Source organism: Oryctolagus cuniculus, chromosome 19, assembly GCF_051225735.1.
Source record: "Oryctolagus cuniculus isolate XC-2025 breed Fujian yellow rabbit chromosome 19, ASM5122573v1, whole genome shotgun sequence".
In the NCBI taxonomy this organism is placed as follows: Eukaryota; Metazoa; Chordata; class Mammalia; order Lagomorpha; family Leporidae; genus Oryctolagus; species Oryctolagus cuniculus.
This window is the reverse complement of record NC_142885.1, coordinates 4,611,372-4,630,444: the sequence shown is the minus strand read 5'-3', so window position 1 is coordinate 4,630,444 and position 19,073 is coordinate 4,611,372. Positions and strand designations below refer to the sequence as shown.

Sequence of the window (19,073 nt, the reverse complement as noted above, 5' to 3'; positions counted from 1 at the left end):
GCACTGATTCCAGGTTGCCGGCTGGGACCACACATAGGGCGCTGGGGCCCCCCCAAGCTGCTGCCTTGGCGAGAACTCAGCAGACGCCTGCAGAGCGAGGTCTCCTCACTGAAGGGACGAAGTCGCATGGAAAACAAGGCCGGAGTTCATGCAATCGAAATCTCTCCCTAGTAGATGTCCGTCTCCCACTCGTGCCAGGCATCGCTGGGCCGAGTGACGTCCCCGGCACAAGGGCTGAGGAGAAATCCTGAGCTTGGCTCGCCGCTGTGCCGGGCGTGCAGGCGCCTACCCTGAGCCGCCAGGCGGCACTGTGTGACTCTGTCTCCGTTTCGCTGCTGCTTTCTTGAGGGTGGTGGTATCGATTTGTGGACCCCTCGTGAGACACAGCAATCTGAAGGTGCTGGCATTGCTTGTCTGGTTTTGCAGATGACAGAAGGAGGCCCAGAGAGGTTAAGCGATGTGTCGAGGGTCACTCAGCAGCAGCAGCAGCAGCAGCAGGTGGCAGACGCAGAGCTCACACCCAGGGTTCTCCTGCTCGGGGCTGCACCCTTTCTGCTTAGAAGCGGTGGGGAGGGTGGGCAGGCAGGCGATGCCACGGTGTGGGACGCCTGCACCCGTCTCATGGTGCCTGGGTTGGCGTCCCGGCTCCTCCACTCCCCATCCTGGGAAGCGGCAGGTGTCGGCCGCAGCACTTGGACCTCAGCCGCCCCCGCAGGAGTCCCAGATGGAGCTCCTGACCCAGCCCTGACTCTTGGGGGCCTTGAGAGAGTAAATCAGCGAAGGGAGATTGTTCTGTCTCTCAGCCTTTCAAGTAGATGAAAATAAACCGTCAGGACAGAGGGCAAGCTGTCGCTGTTGTCTCTGTAGGCAAAGATGTTCCTGGTTTGATTTTGTCTTTGTTCAGCCCCTCCCCGAAGCCCCACAGGGTAGGGAAGGTGTGGGGCAATGTGACTGCGCACCAGAGTGCGGGAGCTCTGTTGGGTGTTAAGATTACGAATGTATGTATTGGAAAGACAGAAGGAGGGAGAGACAGAGAGAGGTCTTCGTCCACTGGTTCACTCCCCAGATGGCCACAACCAGGGCTGGGCCTGGTCCAGGCCTCACAGTATCATCCTGGCGATGATCAACTCTGCCACGTAGGCATTCGGTGTTTCCCGGCAGCCTCCCTGTGGTGGGAGCTCCTGAGCCTGCCAGAACCTGGGGCAGCCGCCCCATGCTGCTTGGCCCTCATCCTGGCCTCTCCACCTTCCGCTGTGTGGCTTTGCTCCCTCATCTTGCTGGAGCGTGCCCTCAAGGAGGAGGTCGATACTTAGAGTCCTTGCCTCTCCTAAGAGTTCCATTCTGTTTCCACACACTTGGTTAGGCTAAAATTGAGTTTAAAGTCTCTTCCATCAAAAAAGGGAAGACATGGCCTCACGGTCCCCCGCCTCCAGTACTGCTGGTAAGAGGTCCCACCCTTGCTTCCGGTTCTCTGCTTGTGGTCTGAGGTGTTCCTTCTGGAAGCTTCTAGGGTCTTCCGTCATTTCCTAGTGGTCTGAAATGTCAGAACGTCGTGCTCTGAGAAGATTCTCTCCCGCTGACACTGGAAGATCCGTGTCCTTATTTCTCTGCTAACTCCATCCCTTCATTTACATTTATCCCAGACATATATACAGGAACGGAGACACGGGGTAGACGTCGTGGTGCGCTGTGTTAAGTTGCAGCCGGGGACGCTCACAGCCCATAGCGGAGTGACAGTCCAGCCCCAGAGCGTTCCTTTCCGACCCAGCTCCTGCTAATGCACCCCGGGAGGCAGCAGAAGGTGGCCCAGGTACTTGGGCCCCTGCCCCGCTGTGAGAGACCAGGATAGAGTTCCTGGCTCCTGGCTGCAGCCTGCCGCTGCCCTGACTATGAGGGGTGTTCAGGAAGTGAACCAACAGATGGAGGATTTCTCCTCTCTCGCTCACCCTCCCTTCTCTCTCTCACTCTGCCTTTCAAATAAATAAAACGTGAAAAGAAGGGAGGAGACACAGTCTGTGCTCTCTAGGATTCCTGTGTCGTAGGTGCTGGACCTTCTAGATTGACCTCAAGCCCTTCCCGGCTACTTATGGTCGTCCTCTTGAACTTCTGGGAAGTCAACTTCTGTCTTCCCTGCCTTCCGTAGGCTTCCAGTTTCTGCTGCTGTGTCCTTAATCTCCCAGATCTCTTCTTTGGTTGCTCCCTGTGCTTAGCGTGCAGCTGTTGGATGGCTGCAGGATCTCAGCTCACCTCCAGCAGGGTCAGGTTTATCGGGTTGCCTTGTTAGGCTTGGTCTTTGTGTGTTCTCTGACTCTGGCCTTGTCTGCAGGACGCCCCCTTGTCCTCTTGTCTCTTCTCATCTCTACCCTTCCCATGGAGGCCTTGCTAAAACATCAAGTGATCCCTGGCCCTGTGTTTTTCATTTAGTTTTATTCTTTAGTTTTTGAAAGGCAGAGAGAGCTTCCATCCACTGGTTCTCTCCCCAAATGCCTGCAGCAGCCGGGACTGCAGCAAGTGACCAGGAGTCCAGGTTTGTCTCCCGTGTAGGCGGCAGGGGCCTGGGCCCTGGCGCCATCACCGCTGCCCCAGGGGCCGCATCGGCAGGAGGCTGGGCTGGAGGGTGGGCTCTTCCAGGTGCCCTTCAGTACAAGGTGACGGAAGCTGGCGTTCTTCCTGTCGGCCACCGGGCTTCCCTGGGGGGAGGGGGGCACCGACTGGGCCTGCTTGCCTTCAGTGGTAGGGAACTTAGCGCCCACTCAGCAGCTGAGACCCCTGGGGTCTCTGGGGGAAGCAGTAGGTATTGCTCTGAACTTTGACCCAGTAGCTGCCACTTAGCAAGCCTTGCTTTCCTCTCGGTCTGCGCCTGCGTGGTGCGGCGACCTTGCGAGGAGCTCCGTGCACACTTTCTGGTTACAGCCCTCAACCAAAGCTGCTTTTGTAGAGGCTGTCCAGTGGTGATCGAGAGGGAATCAGACGACCTTTGGTGTAAATTATGTGACCTAGAACTTCACGTTTTTGTTTACTTGGCTGTAAGATGTTGATGGTGATGGTGATGGTGGTGATAATGTTGACAGGGATGGAGATGTTGTCATGATTTTGGTGTTGATGGGGATGGCGATGGGGTGGTGATGGTGTTTTGGTATTTATGGTGCTGGTGATCATGATGGTGGTAGTGATGACGTTGATGGTGGTGGTGGTGGCGGTAATCTTGCGGATGTTTGTGATTTTGGTATGGATGGGGATGGGGATGGTGTTAGGGACGTTGGTGATGATGATGGTGTTGGTGGTAATGGTGATAATGTTGATGAGGATGGAGATGTTTTGTGATGATGGTTTCGGTGGTGATGGTGATAGGGGTGGTGATAATGTTGGCAATGATAGTGACAGTGGTGATGGTGATGGGGGTGCTGATGGCACCACATCAGGGAAGAGTTCCCTGGTTTGTCAGACGTCTTTAACAGTGAATGCAAGCAGCAGAGATGATGTCGGGCCTACTGGGTGTTACACTTGTGAGTGACCAAGCTGATCTCTCAAGTGACCGAGAGATGGACTTACCCAGCCAGCATCCTTGCAGTTTTCCCTGACCTTCAGACCAAGGCCTCAAAGGCTGTGGTCAGACCGTGTGCAGAAGTGGGGAGTTCAGCCTCGTGTACTGCCTGCCTGTGCCTGCGGCCTGAGCTGTGCCGGCGCGGCAGGAAGGTGGGGCAGCAAGGGTGGCGCCGCGAACCTGCTCTCCCTGTCCTGTTCTGATGACGAAGCAGCACTTCTCCTTCTAAACGCGAGTGCTGGAAGTGCCATTCCCTTCGTGCGTGCTCGGGGTGGCGCGCCTGCCGCCTTCCCTGGCACGTGGCGCTGGACTGGCTGCTCACCCAGCCGCGAGGCAGGAGGCCATGGAGCCCGGCCAGCGGGCCTCTGCCAGCAAACAGTGGCCCTGGCCCCCGCCCTGCGGGCGCGGCTTCTGTCACCTCTGGGAGATCTGACGTCACCTGTGATGAACCCTCAGAGCCCACACCGACCAGGTTCCTGATGAAACAGTGACCCAGTGTCCCCCCCACTCCTTGGAGCAGCTGTCAGGGAGCAGGGAGGCCCTTCCTCACCTGCCCGCTCCCTGGCCTGCACAAGAAGTGGCACTTCCCTAAAAAGAAAAAAAAAAAAAAAAAAACCTACAGCCGCAGCTCCTGGAGCACCGAGCTGACTTTAACCGTGGCCGTGTCAGGTTGTCTGGCCCGGAAGGTCTCCCACCTTGACCATGGCCTCCAGCCCTTCTCCCCCCATGACTGCTGGCACCATGTGCCCCGTCATTGTCACCTGGAGACACGGGCACCCGGGACATGCTGCTCTTTTTTCTTTCAGAGCAAGCGTCCCTTTGCTCGGGCGGCTCCCTTTCTCTCTGACCTCTGCCCCTGCTCCGTGTCTGATTCTCTTTCCCTCTTCAGAGCCCAGCATCTCCGGTGCAGACCCTGCGGGAGCCTGGCTCGAGGCAAGGCGAGACCCAGCCAGGAGTGAAGGCCGGACCTCGACCTCGTAACAGGATAGCAGCCCTACCCGTCAGACACCTGCTGCATGCCAGGTACGTGACGTGTGCAGAAAAACAGAGCGCGGGGTTACCTGAGCTGGAAGGGTCCGAGTCCTGGGGCCTGGCGGAGGAAAAGCCAGCATGTCCCAGCTCGGCCGTGAAGAGACTCCGGGGCCAGCTGAAGGCACCCTGCACAGGGCCGTGGTTGCAAGCTGGATGCCTTCAGTGGGGAGGGGAGCGGAGGGAGCTGTCACAGGAAGCCGTCTGCTTGTCCTCTGCTTCCCATGAGAAGGTGGGCGAAGCAGCCCTTGCGCCAGAGCTGGGCCCGGCAGCCTTGAGCTTGCTTTTGGATTGTTTGTAGAGAAGACTGGTGAGTTTAGACTTAACTCAGCCCGGAAGCCAAACCCTGCCGAGGGCTGGGTGAGGGCTTCCAGCAGCTCTGGCCGAGGGGAGGGACAGGCCGGCCAGCCCAGGGCCGCCGTTGCCGGGCAGTCTTAGCGTGGGAGAGCCCACCGCAGCACGAGTCTTTCCAAGGAGCTGCCTGGAGCAGGACGCGGCCGCTGTGCTGAGTCCGGCCGAGGTGCCCTGAGGCATCTGGGAGGCAGACGACGCTCAAACCACGTCCAGGACGTCTCTGATCTTTTCAGCCTGGCTGTGCACTCCCTAGTTTCCACCCATGAAACATTGCCTTCTAAACACGCAGTGGAGCTTCAAGACAAAGAACAATAACACGGGCTCGCTGTCCCCAGCTGGCAGTAGCGTGGTTCCCCGGGCGTCCCTCCCACGTCACCTCTGCCTGGCTGCGCCTCCCCAGGCTTGGCTCGTCCCCTTGGGTCCCAGCGTCTGGTGGCTGTGTTCCATTAGCACCAGAGTTCTGCATCGTGTGGTTCTGAAGTGCGTGTGGACAGTCTGTGTCGTCTGTGTTCCATGGCTGGCTTCTTCACTCGGCCTCCAGATCCCGAGCCGCACGCGTGATGGTGCCGGCGCGGGTGCACGCGGCTGCCCCAGATCCTGAGCTGTGCCTGTGCCGGCGCGGGTGCACGTGGCTGCCCCAGATCCCGAGCCGCACGCGTGATGGTGCCGGCGCGGGTGCACGCGGCTGCCCCAGATCCTCAGCTGTGCCTGTGCCGGCGCGGGTGCACGTGGCTGCCCCAGATCCCGAGCCGCACGCGTGATGGTGCAGGCGCGGGTGCACGCGGCTGCCCCAGATCCTCAGCTGTGCCTGTGCCGGCGCGGGTGCACGCGGCTGCCCCAGATCCTCAGCTGTGCCTGTGCCGGCGCAGGTGCACATGGCTGCCCCAGATCCTGAGCTGTGCCTGTGCCGGCACAGGTACACACGGCTGCCCCAGATCCTGAGCTGTGCCTGTGCCGGCGCAGGTGCACGTGGCTGCCCCAGATCCTGAGCCGCACGCGTGATGGTGCCGGCGTGGGTACACGCGGCTGCCCCAGATCCTGAGCTGTGCCTGTGCCGGCGCAGGTGCACGCGGCTGCCCCAGATCCTGAGCCGTGCCTGTGCCGGCGCGGGTGCACGCGGCTGCCCCAGATCCTGAGCCGTGCCTGTGCCGGCGCGGGTGCACGCGGCTGCCCCAGATCCTGAGCCGTGCCTGTGCCGGCGCGGGTGCACGCGGCTGCCCCAGATCCTGAGCTGTGCCTGTGCCGGCGCGGGTGCACGCGGCTGCCCCAGATCCTGAGCCGCACGCGTGATGGTGCCGGCGCGGGTGCATGCGGCTGCCCCAGATCCTGAGCCGTGCCTGTGCCGGCGCGGGTGCACGCGGCTGTCTTTCCTCACTACCACTGCTGTCAAGTTCGCCCCTGTGGAACAGGCAGGTGCTGTCCCCTCTTCGGCACCAGGGCACGTGTGTGGTCTCCAGGTGTGCGCACAGACGATGCTGCCATGGTACAGTCTTGCCCAGGTGTCCTGACGCACACAGGTAGATTTCCTGTAGGGATCAAGCGGGAAGCCTGGGTCACAGGCCCTCTGCTTTCTAATCCTCACGCATTTCTCGGCCCCTTGCAAATGTCCGTGGGCAGCTACCCCGAGGAAGTGGGCAGTGTGTTCCTTCCCCTTCGTGGGCGTAGGTTGGCCACTTCATTCTTTGCAGCCCAGGGTCTTTGCCACGTGAACTGCAGCCCCTCACCTGGCTGCTCGGTTTCCCCTCTCGCTGTGCCCTGCAAACTCCGGCTCAGAATGCTGCTGCTCTCCAAGGAGCCCCAGGGGAGCGTTAGCGCGGGGAGGTCTGGGCAGGATCCCAGTCGGACTCAGGCCGTGACCTCGAGTGCGCTGTTCGGGGTGTCTGTCTCGCTGTCGTTGCCCGCAAAGCTGGGTCGATCATGTGTGCCTCTCAATCTCTGGGAAAACTGAGGGAGACGATTCTGACGCAGGCTGACACAGGGCAGCCCAAGGCAGGGGCTCGCGGCCCGCCTACAGGCCGCACGGGACACTGCTCCTCGGGCCACGCTGCCATTGTCTGCGTAGGCAGCCAGCTCCCTCCGCTGGGGAGACGCTGGGTCGGAAACGTCTCCGCAGCCTCTCTCCAGCCCAGCGCCCAGCCCGGGTGAGGACACGCAGGAGCTCCGTGTTCCCCACGCCCTATGCCCGCCGCAGGCTCAGCCCTGAGCATTCCTGGGAAGGTGTCTTCAAGACCCAGGGTCTGAGTCCCTCGCCTCTCGGCTGCACGGTCCCCTTCAACTCCGTTTGGGGCAGGTCTTGCCCCAGGCACCCCTGCCTGGTTGAGGCCACCCCGGCCCTGGGGGAAGCGTTCCCGCGGCACTGAACTCTTGGCCCTGCAGCTCCGCGGTGCCCACCACCAGCACCTCGTCCATGACAAACGCTTCCTGGTGGGGTGCACGGCTGGCTGAGCAGTTAGGATGCCTGAGTCCCCCATGGAGACCTCGGGTTCTGTACCCACCTCCGGCTCCCAGCTCCTGCTTCCTGCTAACGTGCACCCTGGGAGGTGGCAGATGATGGCTCAGGTAACTGGGTGCCTGCTGCCCATGTGGGAAGACCTGGATGGAGTTCCTGGCTCCAGGCTTCAGCCAGCCCAGTCCAAGACATTATAGGTATTTGAGGAGTGAACTGGCAGAGGGGAGCTCTCTCTGTCTCTCTTTCTCTTTATGTCTTTTTACCTCTCCAATAAATAAACTAAAAACAATCCAAAGAAAAAAGATAGAAAGAAATGCTCCTCACTGCCTCCACGTCTGTCCGTCTTCCTGCCCCAGGGAGCCCGGAGCCAGCTCCTGGGCATGTGCTCCTGGGCGGGCAGTCTGCACACGAGGCGCTGATCTGACTCCCCACATAAGAGACGCACCTGCCAGTTGGGAGGCTTTGGGCTGCCCACCATGGTAGACCCAGGGTTGCACGGCTTAGGGCAAAGGGCACTTGTTTATCTTACAGGTGATGGTGCGGAGGTAGGAGGGGTCCGGGTTGAAGAATTCAACCCCGGGGTGCCAGGACCTCCCATCTCTGTGCCCCACCATTGGAGGGGCACAGGCCAGGCACAACGACCCCAGGCATCCCATACCCCCCGCACACTAACACCCCGACAAAGATCAGGGGAGACCACAGAACCACCCCTAGGGGACATACCCATGCTTCTTCCTAAACCGCGCAGACCAGTGAGATCCCACTCTGCAGCCAGGAGATGCCAGCTGCCCCGAAGCGAGCGGCCGCCAGTTCCCAGGGAAGCCCTGGGACGCCCTCTGCGGTGTTCGCGGGAGGCGGTGGGTGAGGGGCTGGGACACCCTCAGTGGTGTTAGCGGGAGGCAGTGGGTGAGGGGCTGGGACGCCCTCAGTGGTGTTAGCGGGAGGCGGTGGGGGAGGGGCTGGGACGCCCTCAGTGGTGTTAGCGGGAGGCGGTGGGTGAGGGGCTGGGACACCCTCAGTGGTGTTAGCGGGAGGCGGTGGGTGAGGGGCTGGGACGCCCTCAGTGGTGTTAGCGGGAGGCGGTGGGGGAGGGGTTGGAACACCCTCAGTGGTGTTAGCGGGAGGCGGTGGGGGAGGGGCTGGGACGCCCTCAGTGGTGTTAGCGGGAGGCGGTGGGTGAGGGGCTGGGACGCCCTCAGTGGTGTTAGCGGGAGGCGGTGGGTGAGGGGCTGGGACGCCCTCAGTGGTGTTAGCGGGAGGCGGTGGGTGAGGGGCTGGGACACCCTCAGTGGTGTTAGCGGGAGGCGGTGGGGGAGGGGCTGGGACACCCTCAGTGGTGTTAGCGGGAGGCGGTGGGGGAGGGGCTGGGACGCCCTCAGTGGTGTTAGCGGGAGGCGGTGGGGGAGGGGCTGGAACACCCTCTGCGGTGTTAGCGGGAGGCGGTGGGGGAGGGGCTGGGACGCCCTCAGTGGTGTTAGCGGGAGGCGGTGGGGGAAGCCCTGGAACACCCTCTGCGGTGTTCACGGGAGGCGGTGTGGGTCCGTGACAGCCGTGTCTGCTGCATGCTCAGGAAATAACGCGTGAAATCGAATCCTCGGGATGTCGACTGGGAGAGTAATGCAGGCAGGTGCACCTTGTGCTGAGAGTGAGGGTGACCGTGTGGACACACTGACCGCTGCGTGGGTGCGTCTGTGGGAGACACAGCAGGCTCCCCAGCTGGATCAGCACAGAGCAGGGCAGGGGTGAGGACTGAACTCCATGAGGCAGGGTTGTTGCCCGTGCGGAGTTCATGGGCTTGAGTGGGAACCGAGTCCTGGTTTCCCATCACAGCAAACTCAAGGCCCTTTGTGTGCACGGAACAGAAAGCCCACCGAAGTAGCTCAGTTCCGGGGGAGGTTATGGAAGGGCCATAGCAAGCACCAGAACCACGCGGGGCTCATGGGGTCAGGAAAGGCCGTGCACAGGGGAGGCGACCCCGCCCTCTGCTTCCCATGGTCCCTCCCGGTCGCCTCCTGTAGACTGCCGCCCCTGCACCCTTCCCCTCTCTGCCCCCATCGCCTCGGCCTGTGTTCCTGCTCTCTGGGTGCTGGCTGGAGCCTCCACGGCTGCCCTCATGCCGCCTGCTGGTTCAGTTCCCACGGCCCAGCCCATCCTCCCTGGGCCCCACAGGCAGTCGCCAGGGGGCAGGAGTTTTGGCTGTTGCTGCCTGGCCTGTGGATCGACCCTCCTTGGAGCAGGACGCTTGGCTGTGGCCGGAGCGCTCAGGGTGGGGCTGGCGAGCCAGGGGCCACAGCCTGCAGATGGGGCGGCAGATGGCTGTGCCTGTTGGCGTACCTACTGCCCCGAACTCGGCTTCATCTGTGTTAACTGTGCTGCTGTTTCCAAGCTGCTCGAGTAATCCCTGTAGCACGCGGTTTTTGTAAAGCAGTGCAGGGTGCTGACCAGACGAAACTCATGCGTCTCCCTGCGTGGGAACCCGGCTCGCGAATCCTGAGACCCGCCCCTCGCTCCGGATCTCACTCCCACTCACCCTCCATGATGGAAGCCTTGCTTTGGGTTGGGTTATATAAATAATTTTGTATCGTACAAGGTACTTTAAATCGTTGTGGAAAAACAGGGTTCAAAGTCAAGTCTCTGTTGCAGAGAACTGTGCACTCGCTGCACTCCACGAGTGCTGTTTTCATAGTGCACGCTCCCTGTGAACCCTCTGGGGGCCTCCTGCACATATTCGAAAATTTGTTTTTAAAACAGTATGTCTCGGGAATGTTTTCACGTCGCTATTTCCTTTTAATAGGTTACACAGTGCAGTTCAAAAGGACCAGGAATAACCAGTGATAGGCAGTTAGGTTGGCCGGCGCCGCGGCTCACTAGGCTAATCCTCCGCCTTGCGGCGCCGGCACACCAGGTTCTAGTCCTGGTCGGGTTGCCGGATTCTGTCCCGGTTGCCCCTCTTCCAGGCCAGCCCTCTGCTGTGGCCAGGGAGTGCAGTGGAGGATGGCCCAGGTGCTTGGGCCCTGCACCCCATGGGAGACCAGGAGAAGCACCTGGCTCCTGGCTCCTGCCATCGGATCAGCACGGTGCGCTGGCCGCAGCGCGCCAGCCATGGCGGCCATTGGAGGGTGAACCAATGGCAAAAGGAAGACCTTTCTCTCTGTCTCTCTCTCTCTCACTGCCCACTCTGTCAAAAAATTTTAAAAAAAAATAATAACCACTGATAGGCAGTTTTCATTTTTTCCTGTTACAACAGTAAGAAATGTTCCAAGTGAAACAGGGAAAGTCGACTACATCCAGTAGTAGGGGAATGAATGAATAAATTGTGTATTAATTAATCATGCAAAAATATACAACAGTTTACAAGAGAAAGGTCCAATCAAAAGCCAGAGATTCCAGGTTGGTTTTTAAAAGAAATCACCTACGCACAGTAGCCACACTTGAGTGTCAGAGACACAGAGACATTAAAGGTCAAGGGAAGGCAGCGTCGCCACTCAACAGGTGGAGCTGACACCGTGATGCCTGCATCCCATCTAAGTGCCAGTGGGACTCCCGGCTGCTCCACTTCCAAGTCAGCTCTCTGCTGTGGCCTGCGAAAGCAGTGGAGGACGGCCCAAGCGCTTGGGCCCTGCACCCGCGTGGCAGAAGCAGATGGAGTTCCGGGCTCCGGCCTCAGCCTGGCTCAGCCCTGGATGTAGCAGCCGTCGGAGGACAGAAATCAAACGACGCGCTCCTGAGCAACCAGTGAGTCAAAGAAAAAACTCACAAGGGGAACTGGGAACTCTCAAGACAGTCAGACGCACACGGAACACAAACTACCAAATACAGGATGCAGCTAAAGCAGTGGTCAGAGGAAATACTACAGCCGCAAGGATTTTAACAGGTAAAAGGGCGCAAAAGGTAACCCAGCCTCCCATCTTAGGAAAGTAGCAAAAGTAAGAGCCACCGTAACACAAAGGAGCAGAGGCAGGCGCTAAGAACCAGACCAGAGTGAGTGGACTGGGGATACAAAGGGAATAGAGTCTAAGTCGCGTCTCTGAATTATGCAGAAGTTTGACACGCGTTTAGCTAGAGTGACAGGAAGGCCCGGGTTGCCAGATTAGGAAATGAAGGGGAAGACATTAGAACTGACCTCACAGAGATGTTTCTTAAAGGCTTACGAAAGCAACCTGAAGCAACAGTTATCAGTAAGCTAGACAAACCAAATTACACGAATTCCTAGGACACAAACTAGTAAAACTGGCTCAAAAAAAAAAAATAAATAAAACAGAAAAGATGAACAGATCTGTAACGAGACTGAATCTGTAAATCTGGGGAGTGAACCAGTAGATAGATCTGTCTCTGCCTCTCATCCAAATGAATACTTCTTAAAAGTATTAAAATGCTTAGGAGTAAATTTAACAAAAGGATAAGACTTGTACCCTGAGGATTATAAAACACTGCTGACATAAAGCAGCTTTAAGTCAATGGAGAGACATCGCCTGTTCATGGTCATGCTCCCCACAGCGACCTACACGTTTGACGGATTCAGTATCAATATGCCAGCTCCCTTTCTGCAGAAATGGACAAACTGACCCTAAAACTCGTGAAACTGTGAAAGGCAACCAATGGCCAAGACCATCCTGTGAAGAAAAAACAAGGAGCCTGGAGGCCTCCGACTTTGCAGTTTTGAAACCTACTCCGGCTGTCCATCTGGTCAAGACAACACGGCGCTGCCGTCAGGACAGACGCACGGAGCCAGCGGACGGCACTGAGTGTCCAGACCACACCTTGCACTCACAGTCAGCTGTCAGCGAGGGGGCCAAGACCGGCCAGTGGGGGGAAGAATGGGGAGCTGGGACAGCCATCGTCCACGCTACAAGGATGCAGCTGGACGTGTGTTCCCCTAGAGCACAGGCCCGAAGGTGAGCACTGCCCGACAGCTCTGAGCAGTCCGGAAGCCCGTGCCCAGCACCCAGGCACAGGACTTGTTCTGCAGCATGCTGGAAGCATGAGTGAGACGTGGATGTGACCAGATCAGAACCTAAGACGCAGGTTATCAGCACCACCTTTGAGAAGGTGACGGACAGAGCAGGCACGTGCAGCATGGGGGATTCGGCATCCCAAACACTGAAGGGGCCGTGGGACGCAGAAAGAAAGACAAGCAATTTTAAAATGCGCCAGGGAGCTAAGGAGCCAAGTTTCTCCATACACAGATTTCCAATGTGCATGTGAACAGGTGGGTGATGCCTTCGTCCCTAGGAGACCACGGAGCAAAACCACAGAGACCGTGCCTCCCGCCCAGGCGGAGAGCTGTGCCCTCAGCACGTGCTGGCAAGAATTACACGCATCGCTGGTGGGCGTGCGAACGCTGCGGCTGCCGGGACAGACGTGTGGCAGCTCCTCAGTGCTGAACGGAGGGTCAGCGCGCGGCTCCAGGAATCTCACTGTGTGTGTGTGTGCTCAAGAGGACGGTGCACAGCCACACAAGCGCGTGTCCGTGGACAGCCATGACAGCGTCACACCTGACAAAGTAGGAGCGACTCGCGTGTCCCTTGGCAGATGAATGGGTAAACAGAACGTGGTGTATCCATGCCGTGAAAAGGCAGGTGGGCATGCGTGCTGACACGTGCTGAAAACCTACGCTGAGTGGTGGAAGGCATCCAGAGACACTCAGGAACATGGTCTCCTTCATGTTCACTGTCCAGCTCAGGCTGGAGGGGCCGAGATGAGATGCAAGCCCGGAGCCACGAGCAGAGTATTTTGTTTTCTTGTAAATAATTGAACGATGTAGCAATGACTGCACGGCCCTGTGCATCCCTGGAGTCCACTGTGTGCGTGCTGAGAAGGTGCAATGGGCCGCGTGAGTTATGTCTTCCTACGGCTGTCATAAAAACGGTGGTGCCTGCTCTGATGTGGCCACTTCTGGAAAACATCATGCCAAGTACAAGAAGCCGGTCACAGGAGACCACGTATGTCATGAGTCTGTGTGTCCACAACACATACATGGGCGGAGACAGTAGACTGGGGGTTGCTAATGACAGAGATGGTGGGGGACCCAAGAGGGGCCTCCTCTGGGCATGGAGTTTCTGCTAGAAGGACAGAAATATTCGTAGACAGCAGGACTGCTGATAGTCACAACCCCACGGGTGTGTTTACAAAGATGATTGTGCACTTTCTGTGGGTAGTTGCGTGGTCTCACAGCAGTTTATTAACACGAGTGAACCTGCTACAGGTATCCTCGCAGGCGCGTCCCAGAAACGTTCCGAGGGGAGGAAGCGAGGTGCGAACAGGAGACCGGCAGCATGGCACTGCTGACGCTCGATTTGAAAAGGCACAATAGCACGTGTTGTTCTGAGAAAGATGCCTGAGTATTCTCAGGAAGATGCAAACATGGGGTGGGAAGGCAGTAGCAGGGTCTCGCCTCTCCCCTATAAGTAATCTTTGAAGATTTTATGATGTATTTTTCTGTTCTCTATAATTAGCATATACACATCCATACGTGTTCACATCCTCTTCCTTAATGGTAAAATGCTACATAGACTCTACTGTACACCTTTATAAGTTATTTTCCTTTTTTTAATTAGAGGGGCAGAGAGAGCCAGCTCCCATCTCCCAGTCCACTTCCCAGACGCCCACAACAGCCTGGGCTGAGCCAGGAGCTCCAGCCAGGTCTCCCACGTGAGTGGCAGGGGCCCCATTACTGGAGCCACCCCTGCCGTCCCCCAGGGTCTGCACTAGCAGGAAGCGGGCGTCAGCAGGCAGAGCTGGGACTCAAAAAACCCGGGTATTGTAACCAGCGCCTCAGCACTAGGCACGGTGCCCGCCCCGTCACGCTGAACTGAACCATGCTGCCCAGGGGCCGCCGTGAGGGAGGGCAAGGCTCACCTTATTAAGCCTGCAGGGGTTCGTGTCCGCAGGAGGCGGGCCCGAGATGGACGACTACATGGAGACGCTGAAGGACGAGGAGGACGCCTTGTGGGAGAACGTGGAGTGCAACCGGCACATGCTGAGTCGCTACATCAACCCGGCCAAGCTCACCCCCTACCTGCGCCAGTGCAAGGTCATCGACGAGCAGGACGAGGACGAGGTGCTCAGCGCTCCCATGCTGCCGTCCAAGATCAACCGGGCAGGTGAGCCTGTGCGGAGGCCGAGCTCCCGGGCGGCCGTTCGGGACCTCCCCGTGGTTAGCGGGCTCGCGGGGGGCTCGGGGATTTTAAACGGGGGTCCCTAGACCATAGCCCACCGCCAGCGCCCCCACCAAGCTGTCCGTGGACACAGTTCAGAGCACCTGCGAACTCGGGGTGACGAAAGGGGTTCCATCTTTCCTTTACAAACCTAAACTGAAAGTGAGCGTAGGCGCCCGCCTGTCGGCAGGAGCGGCAGCGGTGACCATCAGTACCTGGGACACTGTCAACAGCCGGGACGGCAGCGTCCTCACGCCACCGACTGCTGTGGCAGGCTCTCCCCAGGCCTTGCCCTCGCGCCGCCCTGGAAAACCCTGGAGTCGTGCGCGAGCAGGTGCCCTTGTTACTGAACGCACTGGGGAAGAAACAGCTCTGTCGCTGATCAGACTCAGCGTCTGACAGCTGTTTTTCTTAACCGGTTCCCCTTGTACTGATGGATTTGATCCGCTTAGAGAGGCTCCTAGAGGGGTCTCCAGACTGCGGGCTGCGCACTTTATGGCACTGTTAAGGTGCTGGGCTGCTCTGCAAACTTGATTTGGTCGGATGAATGCCGTGTGTGTGTGTGTGTGTGTGTGTGTGTGTGTACGCAGGCATGAGGGCACTTCAGGAAGTTTGTGGAAATGCAATTAGATGTTTCTTTTGGTGCAAAAAAAAAATCCAAAATCCATGCACAAAGGCAGGGGGGTCCTCACAAAGCCCTCGGGTGCATGTTAGGAAAGACGACTGGTGGATTTCAGGAAGCGTGGGCTCCAGAATCGGCATCTCTCAGTTCCTTCTCGCAGGGTCCCTCTGAAGTAGCCTCCTACCCATGTGCATGTTGTCTCTGTGTGGGGAGTCGTACTTCTCTCCCTGTGGGTCAGTTTCCACGGTCTGCAAGCCGCTGTCCCACGGCCTGGCTGGGGACCCGTGGCACATCCACCGACGCTTTCCCTGGCATCCACTGCACACATCATCCCTGAGTGACAGCGTGTCTTCCCACTGAGCTGGAGCCCTGCTCAACACGGTCCCAGGGAGCCAGTACCACGACTCTCCTCCAGGGAAGAAACACCTGGAACAAAGTGTGCAAGGAAGGGCCAAGCAGTGTCGAGCACCACTGGAACCGCAGTTTACAGATTCCAGCTGGGGCTGCCGTGGCACGGGGGTTCCGCTGCCGCCTGCGTTGCCCGCGTCCCGCTTCAGCGCTGGTTTAAGGTCCAGTCCAGCTCCCTGCCGCACGCCTGCGGAGGCAGTGGAAGAGGTCCCAAGTGCTCGGGCCCTGCTGCCCATGTGGGAGACCCGGATGGAGTTCAGGCTCCTGGCTTGGGGAACGAACTAGCAGATGGCAGATCTAACTCTGTCTTTCAAATAAATAAATAAATGAAATCTTGTCAAAAAGAAACAAACCGCTGACGTTGTATTCAGGCTGAGGACTTTTCCCAGACCACACGGTGACCCCAGCGAGCAGGAAGCTGTGTGGGTTCCTGCGGCGTTCCCGAGTGTCCGCCTGCCCTGGAGGGCCGTGTTGCTCCAAACCTGCTTCTGGGGTTCCAGCTCCATCCATCGCAGGCAGGCTGGCCCTGTGTGGTTGATTTGGGCCCGGTCAGCTGGGGAGCTCTTGGGACGTGTTGGTTCCGTTTGTCCTGGTTAGGCGATAGCACCCAGCGGGTCCCCGCCAGGGCTGGTGCTGTGCTCTGTCTGGACTCCAGGGCACGGCTCGGGAGGGACAGGATGCGACGAGACTGCTGGCTGAGGCGTACGTGCCTAGGAGTCGGGGTGTGGAGCCGCGGCCGGCACGCCTGCCTGCCTGCCTCTCACCCAGTGATCTGGCCTTGCCCCCAGGCCGGCTGCTGGACATCCTCCACACCAAGGGGCAAAGGGGCTACGTAGTCTTCCTGGAGAGCCTGGAGTTCTACTACCCAGAGCTGTACAAGCTGGTGACCGGGAAGGAGCCCACCCGGAGGTTCTCCACCATCGTGGGTGAGTGGCTTGGCCGGGGGAGCGCCGGCCTCTCGCGGGAGGGGTGTGTGTCCCCAGCAGAGGGGCGTCTAAAGCCGGGAGTGTGCCGTGGAGGACTGCGGGCTGCCTAGCCCTCGCTGGGTTTTGCCCGCTACAGGGAGTGGGTGACAGCAGGGCAGAGCCGTGAGTGCCCGTGCAGCTTCCCCGCTAGCGGCGGTGGGGTGGGACCCCGCAGGGCACCGTCTGCCCCTTGTCCTCGCCTGGCCTGTGTCTTGCCGGTGTCCAGGAGCCACCGCCCACGGGCACCTTGTCTTCATCTGCCTTCCTGCACGTTCTGGAATCTTCTCTCCAGGCCAGACCCCACGGCCCCAGCGCCTCCCCACATCCACTCCAGATCTGCCGCAACTGTTTCTCCTTCCTTCCCTGTCGCAAACCCTGCGGTGGCTCCCCAGGCGCCACGAGGATCCCACGCACTGGGCCAGCCTCTGTGCTCGGCCAGCGTGGCCTGGTCCCGCCCCTTGCCCCGTCCCGCGGGCCTGCCTTCGCCCCGCCGCTGTCTCCCGCTGCGTGCGTGCGGTCTGTCGCCTCTCGCTGCCTTCCGGGCCCAGGCTGCTTCGGCCCCGCGCCGCGTCCCCGGTGCCCAGGGTGCCCTGCTGGGCTGACCGGCGCCCCCGCCCGCAGTGGAGGAGGGCCACGAGGGCCTCACGCACTTCCTGATGAACGAGGTGATCAAGCTGCAGCAGCAGATGAAGGCCAAGGACCTGCAGCGCTGCGAGCTGCTGGCCAAGTCGCGGCAGCTGGAGGACGAGAAGAAGCAGCTGACGCTGACGCGCGTGGAGCTGCTCACCTTCCAGGAGCGCTACTACAAGATGAAGGAGGAGCGCGACGGCTACAACGACGAGCTGGTCAAGGTCAAGGACGACAACTACAACCTGGCCATGCGCTACGCGCAGCTCAGCGAGGAGAAGAACATGGCGGTGATGCGCAGCCGAGACCTGCAGCTCGAGGTGAGGGCGCCGGGGAGCCGCAGCGCGCATGTGCGCAACCGCCTGCTCCACCCACAAGATGCACTGCGCATGTGCAGAGCTCAGCCGCCCGCTGGCCTCGCGCTGCGCATGTCCGCACATGCGCACCCAGAGCCGCTGGGCTTGCTCTGAGCATGTGCAAACGAGAAGTTGAGGCCGTGCCCACGGTGGGCGCGAGGGGAAGTGGGAGACGCAGGGTGCCGGGCCCTGACTGTCAGGAAAGTTGAGGAAACGAAGAAAGCTGAGTCCTGCGGGCACAGCCCCGTGGGAGGCTCGCAGCTCAGCGTGGTGCCCGTCCCGGCGGCGTGCCCGTGAGCGGCCACCACCCGGTCGGGGACACCGCGCGGAAGCCGGCCCCCAGAACGAGAGCCGGAGGACCGTGTGTCTTCCCGGGGCCGCGGGCTCCCTGCCAAGGATGCGGGCTGCCCTCAAGTCCACGTGGCCGGAACGCAGCCCCTGGCTGAGGGCCGCCCGGGAGACGAGGGGTGCGGGGAGGAAGGGCGGGGCGCGGTGGAAGGAAGGGGTGCCGGGAGGAAGGGCGGGGTGGGCAGTGCAGGGCGCGGGGTGGGCGCTGTGACCACGGTGGGCGCAGAGGCCGCAGTGGGTGCGGGGTGGGCACGGTGGCCGCAGTGAATACGGGGTGGGCAGTGCAGGGCGCGGGGTGGGCGTGGAGGCCACAGTGGGCGCGGGGTGGGCGCTGTGATCGCGGTGGGCGCAGAGGCTGCAGTGGGTGTGGGGTGGGCGCTGTGACCACGGTGGGTGTGGGGTGGGCACGGTGGCCGCAGTGTGGGGTGGGCAGTGCGGGGCGCGGGGTGGGCGCTGTGACCACGGTGGGCGCAGAGGCCGCAGTGGGTGTGGGGTGGGCGTGGTGACCACAGTGGATACGGGGGTGGACAGTGCGGGGCGCGGAGTGGGCGCGGTAGCCGCAGGGTGGGGTGGGCGTGGGGCACTGTGGGCGCAGAGCCCGTGGTGGGCGCCGAGGCCACAGTGGGTGCGGGGTGGGCGCGGTGGCCGCAGGGTGGGGTGGGCGTGGGGCACGGTGGGCACGGAGGCCACAGTGCATGTGGGGTGACCGTGGTGGACGCGGGGCACACGGTGGGCACAGTGGGCGGGGTGGCCGCGACAGGCACTCCTGCGCTGACTCCAGCCACAGCAGGCTTGAGGGCCGGCGGTGACAGCTGATTGATGTCTTGGAAGGCTCACTCTGGCTGCTGGGTGGAAAATAGACTCTGGGAATATTTATTGAGCGCCTGCCACGTGTTTGGCGCTGTGCTAAACACTGTGAGGGGACAGAGATAAATAAGTCGCTGAAAATTTAGTGGAGCAGCCAGATCGGTACGCAGGCCGTTAGATGGAGGCCCTGGCACAGTGGACGGGTGGTGTTGAGTGGGGAAACCCCCCTCCCATATCAATGCCGGATCTGAGTCCCACCTCCACGGTGGGAGGCTGCAGGCGTCAGCTCACGTCGCTAGTGCCCACCACACACAGAGACCTGGATTGAGTTCCATGTTCCCAGCCATTGCAGCCATTTAAGGAGTGACCCAGTAGATGGGATTCCTCTCACTCGCTCTCTCTGCGAA

The 19,073-nt window shown here is 60.1% G+C and overlaps 1 protein-coding gene across 3 annotated transcripts in view; it reads left to right on the top strand.

Annotated features, from left to right (window-relative positions):
• Positions 1 to 19,073, top strand: part of CARD11 (caspase recruitment domain family member 11) — an 89,662-nt gene that overhangs the window by 42,212 nt on the left and 28,377 nt on the right. For all 3 annotated transcript variants that reach the window (XM_070064304.2, XM_070064305.2, XM_089320762.1), the window contains exons 2-5: positions 4,434 to 4,567; positions 14,267 to 14,479; positions 16,352 to 16,489; positions 17,150 to 17,475. In XM_070064304.2, the coding sequence (XP_069920405.1) occupies positions 4,561 to 4,567; positions 14,267 to 14,479; positions 16,352 to 16,489; positions 17,150 to 17,475 (684 nt within the window). In that variant the 5' untranslated portion in view covers positions 4,434 to 4,560. The remainder of the gene's footprint in view (positions 1 to 4,433; positions 4,568 to 14,266; positions 14,480 to 16,351; positions 16,490 to 17,149; positions 17,476 to 19,073) is intronic.